General features: G+C 46.2%; 1 protein-coding gene across 1 annotated transcript in view; it reads left to right on the top strand.

Moving 5' to 3' along the window:
• Positions 1-12806, top strand: part of SCD5 (stearoyl-CoA desaturase 5) — a 178395-nt gene extending 165589 nt beyond the window's left edge. Inside the window, exons 4-5 of the mRNA XM_088836421.1 lie at positions 6498-6730; positions 11305-12806. Coding sequence (XP_088692547.1) covers positions 6498-6730; positions 11305-11495 — 424 coding nt within the window. The 3' untranslated portion in view covers positions 11496-12806. The remainder of the gene's footprint in view (positions 1-6497; positions 6731-11304) is intronic.
• The last annotated feature ends 464 nt before the right edge of the window (positions 12807-13270 follow it).

Here is a 13270-nt window from a genome sequence, read left to right as displayed (position 1 = left end):
ACGTGTGAGTCTCCGGTTTCAGATCTGTAAAGGAGAGCTACTCTTCCTTGGATCATTCTCAGATTCGTACCGCCCCTTCTCTCTTTCTTCACCCCTTTCTTTTTCTTTCTCCCTTGATTGTAGGAGGCTTCTCCTGTCTCCTTCCTTTTCCTATCAGGTAACTCCCATCTGAGCATTCACAGAAAGACAGAGAGGAAGTCACTCACATTCCAAGAAAAGACCAAACCTGTTAGACTGGCTGTTCATCTTAAATGTTGCCAAAAATGTAGCATATTTGGCAGCTCAGAGAATGACCTAGAAGCTCATGCTCAGAAATCACTCATTAAACTGGAGGTAGGATATAAGATATAGTTCAGGCCGAGGCAGAAAAACAGGAGAGAAGACCTCAACGGAGGTAGGTTATCTTTATTCAGGCAAGGAGGGGCGACAGTTGGACTAATGACCAGGGATTAGGGAGGCTTCATATTTAAAGGGAGGTTTGTGGAAGTGATAAGGGAAGCGTTAGTCAGGCAGGACGTTTTGGATGATCTTTAGTTGAGATGGCATTTGTAGTTGAACAGGGGGTGGGGGGTTTTGGGCAGGGGGTGATAAGTCCCAGGCAGATGTAGGGGGTGGGAGGTTTCTGGGCAGGGAGTGATAAGTTCCAGGTAGATGCAACCAGCCTGGAGCAACAGGGCAGGACTTAAAGTTCAGTTTTGTTTTCCCCAAAGTTAGATGATTCAGTGAGGGCCTTTGAGACCGTTGTTTTCTTTTCCAGGCCCAAGGACTCCTCCATAGGAAGCCTCACAGTGAAACCTGTTGGTGGAAGCTGGGGGTTGGGTCTCAGGGAACATTGATGTCTTTCATCTAGTTGTTGACTTCATATACACAATCCTGTGTTGGCACCAGTCCAAGAGATGAACATCTAACGAAGGACCTGAAAGCAGGCTGAACATTCATTGTGCAGTTTGTGGGTGTTTTGGAAAGCCTTGGCATCTTATCTGTCACACTCTGAACAGCCCTGCTGAAGTCACACAAGTGTTTTTATTTTTCTGAGCTGAGAACTCATCATTGACGAATCGTTCCTGTAAACATATTTAGGAGTGCCTGCTCTGTGCAGGGCTCTGTGCTAGACTCTGGAGAGTCTGCCTTTATGCCTCACTCCACAGGCCCAGCGGTCTATCCTTGTGGCAAGACAGTTTACCCCGAAGTTGCCTCTGAGATGGATATTACATTGTAGAAGGTTTCCTGGGGAGGGTTGTTGGGGTCAACACCTGTGGAAGAAGGGACAGAAACAGGATTGGGGAAGGGAAGAAACTGGGCCTAGACTGGTCTCAGTGGAGGCTTCAGCCAGCCCTACAAGTGGTATATTCTTCAGAGTCATGGTGAGTTGGAGCGGTGGTATACTCTACCTGGGTAATGGACTTCTGCCCTTTTAGGTCACTCACTGGATGGGGTTGTTGGGAGAAGGTGTGACTTAGGGCAAGATGACTCCATTGGGCAGAGACAGCATTGCCATTGCCTGGGAGATGAAGCCCTCTGATCCTAAGAGGAATCTGGATGCCTCACCATAGTGTCCACTACATTATGCTAGGAGGCTTTTGGCTACTCCACAGAACCTCTTGACTCGCCTGTCTTGTCCCAGAGTAATAACCTCAGGGATAAAGCCACTCTAGGGTTGGTTAGTTTGGTGGTTCAAGAGTCTTTCCATCTTTCTGCTCTGTCAACCTAAGAGGTCTCCTTTTTTTTCTGATCCTTCTTCCTGTCACTGTCGCAAGGGCTGTGACAGTGGAGCAGGTCCAGGAGACACTATGAAAATGAGAGAGGCCATCTTTCCCTCTGAGCCCTTTCTGTTATCAAGGAAAATGTTCCTTCAGCACTCTCTTTTTTTATTGAGGTAAAATATACACGACATACTATTTATTATCTTAACCATTCATAAGTATATAATTCTGTAGCATTAAGTATATTCATAGTGTCGTATGTGGGCTTCCCAGGTGGCGCTAGTGGTAAAGAAACCACCTGCCAATGCAGGAGACCCAGGTTCGATCCCTGGGTCTGGAAGATCCCCTGGAGAAGGGCATGGCAACCCACTCCAGTAGAATCTCCATGCCTATAGAATCCCCATAGACAGAGGAGCCTGATGGGCTACAGTCCATGGAGTCACAAAGAGTCAGACCTGACTGAAGTGACTTAGCACATAGCACAGTGTTGTATACCTACCCTCACTTTTATACTCAAATCTTTTTCATCACTCTCAAAAAAAAAAACCACTATACCTATGAAGCAATAGGTATTGCTTTTCCTTTCCTCTTCCTTCCCAATTCCTAGTGACCTCTAGTCTACTTTCTCTATGAATTTGCCTTTTCTAGGTTGCTTGTATAAGTGGAATCGTACCATATTTGTCCTTCTGTGCCTGGTTTATTTCATATTTTCAAGTTTCATCCATGTTGTGACTTGTATCAAAAGTTTGTTCCTTTTTATGGCTGAATAGTATTCCATAGTATGGATGGACAACATTTTGTTTATCCATTTGTCTATAAATGGACACTTGGGTTGTTTCCACATTTTGGCTATTGTTAATAATGTTTCTATGAACACTGGTGTTCAAATGCCTGTTCAAGTCCCTGCTTTCCAACCTTCTGAATAGATTTGGAATGGCTGGATCAGATGATAATTTGATATTTAATCTTTTGAGAAGCTTTTATTTTTTGCAGCAGCAGCAGCTTCACCGCTTTCCATTCCCATCGGTGATGCATAAGGGTTCCAGTTTCTCTACATTGTCATTAACACTTGTTATTTCCCTTTCAAAAGTTATAGCCATCCTTTCTCTCTGAGAAGTACAATAACCTGGGGCGTCCTGCCTGGTCCAAGGGGGCTATAGAAATCCCCTGAGAGGGAAGAACAGTTAGACTGAAGCCGAAGCCTGTGGGCTGCAGTCAAACCAGAGACGGTGGATTCCATAGGGTGGGGGCAAAGCAAGAGAGTCATGGCAAGGGCCAGGCTTCTCCCCGGGGAACCACAGCCCCTCTGCACCATGGCACAGCACCCTCACTGACAGAGTATGTCCATCCTGAGTCCATGGCGAGGAGTAAACGAGAGAAAGCCTATGGCACACTTAGCCCAGCATCTAGCACAGAGTCAGCCGCCAATACATGATTTCTGTCTCCTTTCCAGGAGCAAAATGAGGGCCCCAGACTGTGGCTCAGAACAGGACTAGGGGGACTTCCCTGGCGATCCAGTGGTTTAAGAACCCAAGTTGCAATGCAGGGTACATGGGTTTGATCCCTAGTTGGGGGACAAAGATCCCACATGCCATGGGGCAGCTAAGCCTTGATGTCGGGAAAGGAAGGAAGGAAGGAACTGTATTTTAAAAAAAGAACAGGACTTCGAGAGGCTCCTTTCAGAGGTACTGGATTATAACTCAGAGTGGAGGGATGGAAGGAACCACCCGAGTTGCAGGACGCCCTGCGGACAACAGTCAGCTGCTTCCTGTCCTCCCCAGAGGCACCCAAGACGAACAGCCACTGCAGACCGTCGTCTCTGGGCTTCTCCTCACTCACCCCCAACAAGCTCCCAGGACCCTTGGCCACGGCCTGCGTGCTTCTTGCAGATCTCCTCTCAGTGATGCTCCCACCCCAGCTGCCATCCTTTCTGGGGAGCTGCCCTTGTGCACAGGTTCACCCAGCCCAGGAGGCACCTTGAGGCCAGGGGCTGGATGATGCGGTGGCACCTTTCCATCCAGGATAAGAGCTCTAAAAGAGTCACCCGGCTCCACGGAATCTGCCAGGGCTCACTGGGCATGAGCTTCTCCCCAGGCCTATTCTGCCATCCTCGCTTCACACATCTCCCCAAAAGCCTTCTGCATCGGACTCTGGGAGTCCAGACTCAGACCAACAATCTCTTCTTCACTGTGTGTTGTCTTTGCCCCTCCAACTACAGCCACTCATCTGACCCTCCTTCCACTAAAATGCAGTCATATCTTATGCCGAAATGGGTGCTGATAGGTTAATGTTCATGCGTGATAAGTCTCTTCAGTCATGTCCAACTCTGCAACCCTATGGGCTCCAGCCCCCCAGGCTCCTCTGCCCATGGGATTCTCTAGGCAAGAATACGGGAGTGGGCTGCCATGCCCTCCTCTGGGGTATCTTCTTGACCTAAGGATCGAACCCCTCTCTCTTATGTCTCCTGCATTGGCAGGTGGGTTCTTTACCACTAGCACCACAGGGGAAGCCTGATGGATTAATATGTTGCCCAATAAAAACAGTGATAATTATGTGGGAACTGAACCTTACATGCAGCTAGCAATCTGCAAAACCTACATGATTTTATTTGCAAAGCAGAATAGCCTGATAGTCTCTGAAGTGGTTCTGCCTGGATTTGAATCTTGGTCCTACTACTTATTAGCCTGGTGACCTTGACCCAACTATATAACCTATAAAATGCTCAATTTTCCCATCTGTAAAATGAGGATACTACTGGTCCCCTCGTTCTAAATTTTTGTTAGAATTAAATGAGCCCATACATGGATGGGTCTCAGAATAGCCATGACACATAGTAAGCACATAGTATCCATTAGGTATTCAGTTCAGTTCAGTTCAGTTCAGTCGCTCAGTCGTGTCCGACTCTTTGTGACCCCATGAATCACAGCACGCCAGGCCTCCCTGTCCATTAGTGTTTTTCAAATTGGAGTATAATCACTTTACAATGTTGTGTTGGTTTCTTCTGTACAGCAAAGTGAATCAGTTGTGTGTACACATATATCCCCTCCCCCTTGGACCTCCCTCCCATCTCACTCCCATCCCACCCCTTGAGGTCATCACAGAGCCCCGAGCTGAGCTCCCACGCTGCATTAGTCTTTGCTCCTCCCAGGAACCCCATGTGGTGCTGTGACTCCTGCCTGTGTTGGACACCTCCTGTGCCCACCTCATACTCCCAGCCCACCGTGTCACTCCAGCTGTTCCTGCAGCCACCTGCGGCGCAAGTGTAACTCACCAGCAACATGCCCAGCCATACTGCCTACCTCCTGCCCTGGCTTCTCTGCCACCCCCACCTGAGATGCCCTGACTACACTCAGCCATTCTGACCCAAGCAAACCTGAAAGTGTGAGAGAGCTGACATCCCACATAGACCCCTTGACCAAAGAGGAACTGGAGCCAACGGGAAAATAGTCCCCTTTTCATTCCTAGAGAGAATCCCGAGCTATGTGTCCCATGGAGGTCCCGCAGCAGTGGGCGCCCCCAGCTTGGCTCTTCCCTCCTTTCATTTCCCTCTTCCCAGCTGCCCACTCCTGTTACTTGAGGTCACTTCCCCAAATGAACTACCCACAGACAAGCCCTTTCCTCAGGCTCTGTTTGGGGAACCATCTCACTGTGTACACAAAGAGTGAAAGAACAAAGAGAGGCTTGTTTTCCGTGAAGAATCAGACCTGGACTCAAGTCAGATTTCTTCCACCTCCCACATCTCATTTCCTCAAGCTGTGCCCCGTCCCGGTTCATACATGTGCCTTTTAACGGAGGCCTCCCACGAGCTGGGTCAGCCGAAGGAAAACCGAGGAGAAAACAGCTATGAACAGGCAGCTTTGTTTTGTTTTATTGTTTTGGAATGAGGCAGGGGTTGCTTTATTTTTTGACCAAACTGCACAGCATGTTTGATCTTAGTTCCTTGACCAAGGATCGAACCTGTGGCCCCTGCAGTGGAAGCGTGGAGTCTTAACCACTGGACCTCCAGGGAAGTTCTGGAGCAGGCAGCTTTGGACATTTTCATTTCACAGCCCTTTCATGTCCCTTCTAAGAGCCTGTCCCACACAGCCAAAGGTTTCACACGACCGGAGCAGGGACTCTTATCCAACTTGTCTTAGTACCACTATCCCTTGGGACCTGGTATACAGGAGGCGCTCAGGAAACACTTGCTGGGTACACAAGTCCAGCAATCAAACTATTGATGGTTTATTTTTAATCTTTGCTTTATACTGGCCATGTTTGTTCATATACTTGTTTATTTTTATGCTGGTTTGGAATGTAATTGCAAATGGACAGAGAACATTTAAGGAAGGGTTGTTTACCTTTTCCCCAAGCTACATTAAAACAGATTCACATGCCTGCAAAGTATTCAAAGAATATTGGATATTTCTTGAAATTATGGTTAAAAAAAAAAATGTTTGTCGGGTTGACTGACTGATGAAAGAAATAGAAGCCATCAAACTGTGGCTTGTAGGACGCGTGTAGCTCAGAGATGCATGGGTTTCACCTGTACCGATTGTTTAATACTTAAAATTCTGAAGTTTGCAGTGGGTCGTACCACTTCCTGTAACTTCCGCCTGCCCTAATTCTCAAGTTGGTGTTACCTGCCTAGCCCTGGTAGGTGGATGGGTTTGTGACTCCCGTACAGAGACACACAACAGGGTCCAACAGCTGATGGAGCTGACTGGCATCCTTCCTGACTCCCCCTGCAGTTTGCTCACTCCCCCACCACCACCAACAGGTGCCCATGACAGCGTGACCTCCTCCCCTTCCCAGGTACTACAAGGTCACCGTGGTGCTCATGTGCTTCGTGGTCCCCACGCTGGTGCCCTGGTACATCTGGGGAGAGAGCCTGTGGAACTCCTACTTCCTGGCCTCCATCCTCCGCTACACCATCTCACTCAACGTCACCTGGCTGGTCAACAGCGTCGCCCACATGTACGGAAACCGGCCCTATGACAAGCACATCAGTCCGCGGCAGAACCCGCTCGTCACCCTGGGTGCCATCGGTGAGTGTCGGGTGGGAACCACTGCGGACAGTGGATGTTCAGACCTTCCTGGCCTCTCGGGGGTTTTGCGGGACATGTTAAGGGAGGCAAGGGAGTGGAGTGGACTGGAATGGCCTTGGGCTTTGGCGTTAGGATGCTGGCTCTTGGACGAGCCTCTGACTCTCTGGTTTGCAGCTTTCTTATTTGTGAAATGGAAACAGGAATACCTGCTTCATAAGGGTGTTACGGCTTCCATCCCTGGTTGGGGAAGATCCCGTGAAGAAGGAAATGGCAACCCACTCCAGTATTCTTGCCTGGAGAATCCCCAAAGACAGAGGAGCTTGGGGGGCTACAGTCCATGGGGTCGCAAAGAGTCAGACCCGACTGAGGGACTCACACTTCACTTTCAAGGGTGTTACGAGAATTAAATAAGATACTATATATCATCTGCTTAGTATGGTGCCTGGCACATAGTAGGTAATCAGTAATTGCTGCTGCTGCTGCTGCTAAGTCACTTCAGTCGTGTCCGACTCTGTGTGACCCCATAGACGGAAACATTAGCAGCTATTTATTTTTACACTGGCCATTTCCTTAAAGGAGGAGTAGCAGTTGATGTCACTCTCAAACTGCCTGACCGCTCTTAGCCTCAGCTGTCCAACGTTTGGCTGACCATTTAAAAAAGGCCCTCAAACAGAGGGATGGAGAGAAGTGGGACCTTGACAATCTCATGGGACCGCAGAATGGTTAAGAGTCAGTCTGACAGGCTTAGTTGGGGCTTGGTTCCTCTGCTCAATCTCTGGGCAAGTTATCTGGCTCCTCCCCACCTTGTGTTCTCATCTGTAAAGTGGGGATAAGAGTAGCGTTGACCTTCGCCCAGAGTCACCAAAGGGTTAGATGAGTTAATACCTAGTGTTTGCAGCACTGCAGCAAGCCTTCAGGGATGTTGTTTTCCTTACTAGCCTAATGGTCTTAGGCAAATAACTTGTCCCTTCTGTGACCTGCCATCCTCATTTTAAAGTAGGGTTAATCATAGCAGCTAGCTGAGTGATGTGAGGATTATAAGCATTAATACCCTTTGAAGAATTCAGCCCTGTGGTTGGCACACAATAAGTGATTAATAAATGTTACCAGGACTTCCCTGGTAGCTCAGCTGGTAAAGAATCCACCTGCAATGCAGAAGACCCAGGTGTGATTCCTGGATTGGGAAGATCCCCTGGAGAAGGGGTAGGCTACCCACTCTAGTATTCTTGGGCTTCCCTGGTGGCTCAGTTTGTAAAAGAATCCGCCTGTAATGTGGGAGACCTGGGTTCGGTCCCTGGTTTGGGAAGATCCTCTAGAAGAGGGCATGACAAACCACTCCAGTATTCTTGCCTGGAGAATCCCCATGGACAGAGGAGCCTGGTGGGCTGCAGTCCATGGGGTTGCAAAGAGTTGGACATGATTGAGCGACTAAGCACAGCTGTGTCTTGATAGAAGCATCTCGGGCTTCTGTATAAGCTGAGCTTGAGCTCGAGACCAAACCCAGGAAGGAAGTTTCCTGCTGTTAAGTATAAACAGTCTCTGCATCACTCTGCAGTGAATTTCTGCCATCATGGTGTAAGGGTCACCCATTCATTAAGACTCTAGGAATCTTGTGTTGACAAGAGCAATGTAAGTTGAATAAACACCAGATTTAGCTTTGGGAATAACTTGATGAGCAGAGAGAAGTGTGAGCTTCCTGATCCCTCCTGTTGTTTTCTCTTCATCTCATGCTTTGTCTTTAATAAGTACTGTGGTGAGGGAAGCCACATCCAGTGGTGACTCTGAGAGTGGTCAAGAGTGGGCACCATACATCTGTTACCACCTTACATAGGGGATGGTGGGCCAGGAAACCCAAGGAATGTGGCCATGACACAGGTCCTGAAAAACTGGGCGTTGGCTTGAAAGCTTTCCAGGTCTACACTGAACTCTCAGTCAGCTTTCCTGATAAAGGTCATTAGAAGACTCTTGTCACACCAGCCATATGGGAGACTGGGGGATATGTTTAGAGTTCTTAGAACAGTGCCTGTTTCTGAAAAATAGGGGAAACTCTAGAACTCTAGTCCAAGAATGATGAGGGTGGAGGGGCAGGGTAGAAAAGACCTAAATTAAAAAGAAAATTGCAGACCACAGACTGATCCATCTGATGGACACATCGTACAGCAGAATCTTCCAAATGTGGTCAATAGAAGAACTGTATGATGACCAGTAGCCACTTAAGAAGTAAAGGAGGAATCTGTTGGTTCCTCAAATGGTTAAAAATAGTACTATAGGATATAGCAACTCCACTCCTAGATTTATACCCTAGAGAAAAGACAATGTATGTCCACATAGAAACTTATATATGAGTGTTCATAGCAGCATTATTCATAACAGCTAAAAAGTAGAAATACACCAGATGTCACTCACCTGATGAAAGGGTGAATGCAGTGTGGTATACCCATACCTTGGAATACTCTTCAGCAATAAAAACAGAGGAAGTATTGACACCTGCTACAACCTTGAAAACAGTATACTGAGAGAAAGAAGCCAGTCACAAAGGACTGCATATTATTCGATTTCATTTACAAGAAATGTTCAAATAAGCCAGTCTACAGAGAGTGTATCAGTAAAGGTTCTCAAGAAAAGTGAACATGAAAGTTGCTCAGTTGAGTCTGACTCTTTGTGACAGTGTGTGTGTGTGTGTGTGTGTGTGAGAAGAAAATGGCAACCCACTCCAGTACCCTTGCCTGGGAAATCCATGGACAGAGGAGCCTGGCGGGCTACGGTCCTGGGGTCACAAAGAGTCAGAGACGATGTATATATATACATGGTAGTTTAGTTGCTAAGTTGTCTCCAACTCTTAGCTCCTCTGTCTGTGGAATTCCCCAGGCAAGGATACTGGAATATATATATGCAATTACATATATAATATTGCTTATAATAAGTCTCTCCCTACCTACATATTGGGTATATTCTGTAAGATCGTATGGAAACCTGACCGAACTTTTTGGCCAACCCAATATATATCCATATAGAGGGAGATGTATTCTGTTTTTGTGTGTGTATGTGTGTGTTTATGGGAACAGGGCAGGGGAAGGAGGGGAGATTTGTGATGAGGAACTGGCTGGTGAGATTATGGAGGCTGAGTCCCACCATCTGCCATCTGCAAGTGGGAGACCCTGGAAAGCCAGTGGTATAATTCATGGGGTCGCAGAGAGTCGGACACGACTGAGCGGCTGAACCGAACTGAACTGAACAAAGGCCTGAGAACTAGGGGAGCTGATGATGCAGATCCCAGTCTGAGGGCAGGAGAAGATGAAATAGACATTCAATCAGTGTGTCCGGAAAACAGGGGGCAATTCCTCCTTCCTCCAGGCTCTTAAGGGACTGGCTGATGCCCACTCACACGGAGGAGGACCGTCTACTTTACTGACTCCACTGCTTCAGATGTTAATCTCATCCAGAAACACCTTCACAGACACCCAGAAATAAGGGTTAATCTGCACACTCCTTGGCCAGTCAGGTTAACATGTAAAATTAACCATCACAGTGAAAGAAAGTAGGACTGGAAGGATGGGGGGATGGATGGGTCTCAACACCCATCCATCGTTAGGGAGTAAGGTTCTTCTTAGGTAGTGAAAATGTTATAAAGATCGTTGTGGGGATGCCTGCACAACTCGGCGAATATACTGAAAGCCATTAACTTGGATACTTTAAATGGGTGAATTGTATGGTGAATTACATCTCAATAAAACTGTTTGAAAAAAATGAAAAAAAGATGTGAGACTCCTCCTCAAAACACCCTGGGGGAGAGGCAGTAAGGGAGGAAAAGTTACTCTCTGTGAAGGGAAGAGTAATATAGGCAGATTTTGGATATTTAAAGATCCAGCTCCTTAATTCACTTACTTATGGGAACAATGATCATTTATCTCTTCCGAGCTTTCCTAAGAAGTCTTCCTTTAAGCCCTTCAGTCGACAGAGGCTATTTTGCTTTTATGAACATACATCAAAATGATCTGTTATCAGCCATTCGGCATTTAGCTTCCGAAGTACAGCTCTAAAGTCATGGGAGCATGTCACCAGTTCACAGGGAAGATTCATCTTGAGACTTTATACTGATAACTTTATTGTTATTTTTCTGTTCCTATCGTTTGTCTAGCCAATTCAGTGGACGCTCCCTAAGGGCAGACGGCAAGTACAGTAAGTCCCCTACATACAAACACGTTCTGTTCCGAGAGCAAGTTCAGAAGTTCAGTTTGTTCAGAAGTCCAACAAAGTTACTCTAGATAGCCATCTAACACAATCGGCTATATAGTACTGAACTGTAATAGGTCTCTGATACTTTTCACATAGATAATACATACATAAAAAGCAAACAAAAAATAAAGCATCTCTCATTACAGTCCAGTACCTTGAAATGCATGCATAGTACAACAGATGGCATACAACACATCTTTGCAGGTTTGTACTAGGGGACCTTCTGTAAGTTTTTTGTATCCCATGGAGCCTAACACAATGTCTTGCAATCTCGTGGCATTTAAAAACTCTGCAGAGAGGTGCTGATAGTGTTATTTCAAGCCTACTTTGTCTTCCAGGTGAAGGTTTCCATAACTACCATCACACCTTTCCCTTTGACTACTCTGCGAGTGAATTTGGCTTAAATTTCAACCCAACCACCTGGTTCATTGACTTCATGTGCTGGCTGGGGCTAGCCACTGACCGCAAACGGGCAACCAAGCAGATGATCGAAGCCCGGAAAGCCCGGACTGGAGACGGTAGCGCCTGACTCTGGACCCTTCACCTGCGCCCGCTGTCAACGACGCCTCGGTTCATGGCCTTTGTTACTACACTTCTCTTGTTCATTGGATCGTGGGAGGGGGCGCAAGCTGGGGAGAGAACAGAATCCACGCAGTTTGGGGATTTTTTCGTTGGTCTCAAAATAATGTCAAGATACAAACTATCAATGAAAAGAATTTTTTAAGTCAGTGTAACTATGCTTTAACACTAGAACGCGGACATGTGATTTAATCGCTATAGCTACAACATGTCATTCAAACATACATCGTCATGTGCTTGTACTTGTACGTGATGTTAACCCTGACAGGATGAAGGAATTTCATATTCTTTCAGTGTGATTCAGGAGAGCCTTTGTTTTCTGTTTTAAACCCAACCTTATTTTTAAACAGACTATCTGAAGGAGCAGAGAGGCAGGGTGGAAGACAAAAGAGAGGGTCTAAGTAGTCAGGAAAGAATGTTTCTGCTTTGTAATTATTGTGTGTGTTTGTTGTTGTTTTAAAGTAAGAAAATTGAAAATGTTAAAAAATGAGAATACAGGAAATGGCTCTCTTGTTTTTTTGCCCCGTTTCCAGCTTGTTAATGTTCCACTTTCTTTGCTTCAAGGGGTCTGTTCACCGCCCAGCTAGTTTTGTGTCCTGAGCTGTCCGTCCAGCTGACCCTATAAATCAGTGCCTGTTTTAAGTGTTTGATTTCATTCTCTCTTTGCTATTGTCATTTTAAGGTGTAGAACTCAGAAGTGCCAGACATCAAATGAAGCTCAAATGAAGCTCTCATTTAAATGTTTAGACACCTAATTTATATTCTAATTGATCCTAGCCACTGATGCATGTACTTTACCTACTCCTGCTAAATAAGCATATTAATTTTCCACACCAGGTCATCAGATCTGAATAACCAACAGTTATCTAGAACTCAGTGTCGACAAATGTTTCACCTGCATGCGGCCTTCATTGATTTTGCAGCAAGACATAAAGTGATCATTATGTAGCCTCTGGATTTTAAAAAAACTTTGTGTGTTAAGTTGCCTTGTAAAGAGCATGTTGAATTAATGGGACAGCGTGCCCTTTGTGTTAGATGTTAGAGCAAAAGAGAGCCTTATAGTTTGGCATCAGAGCACTTCGAAGATAGTGCGTCAAAGATAGGGAAGATGTAGGATTTAAATTCAAATTTTTGAAAAAGAAGTGACGCCAGTAGGGGATTGTCGTAATAAAGTTCTTCATCCAGCAGGTGTTTAACGGTGTTATTTTTGCCATTAATAATGTGTAAACTATGAGTGATTCACAATAAATGATTATGAATTCGTTGGTGTTCCTGACCTGATACTTAAACCCAGTTTGAATGTCCCTCAAGTGTGCCTAATGCTTTGTGATGATCATATAATGCACATTGGATTTGGGCTCTGGGCTAACAACAGCCCCTAAGACTGGACCTCTCCTATCCCATCAGTCTTACGCATAACCAGAGGGAAAATCAGCAGGTTTTATTTGAACTGTAGGACAGCAGTCCCCAACCTTTGGCTCCAGGGACTGGTTTGGTGAAAGACAATTTTTCCACAGACTTGGGGTGTGTGTTGCAGGGAGGGGGTGGTTTCGGAATGATCCAAGTGCATTACATTTATTGTGCACTTTATTTCTATTGTTATTACATCAGCTCCACCTCAGATCATTAGATCCCAGAGGTTGGGGACCCCTGCTGCCCGTGTGGTGTCATTTCTCACTCACCAACACCTTTGCTTATACTGCTTCTTGCTGACACATGGGAACC

The sequence above is a fragment of the Moschus berezovskii genome, chromosome 5 (genome assembly GCF_049115385.1).
Source record: "Moschus berezovskii isolate FMDL1 chromosome 5, NW_MosBer_1.0, whole genome shotgun sequence".
NCBI lineage: Eukaryota > Metazoa > Chordata > Mammalia > Artiodactyla > Moschidae > Moschus > Moschus berezovskii.
The sequence above is the reverse complement of the archived record's forward strand: the minus strand, read 5'-3'. Positions and strand labels throughout refer to the sequence as shown.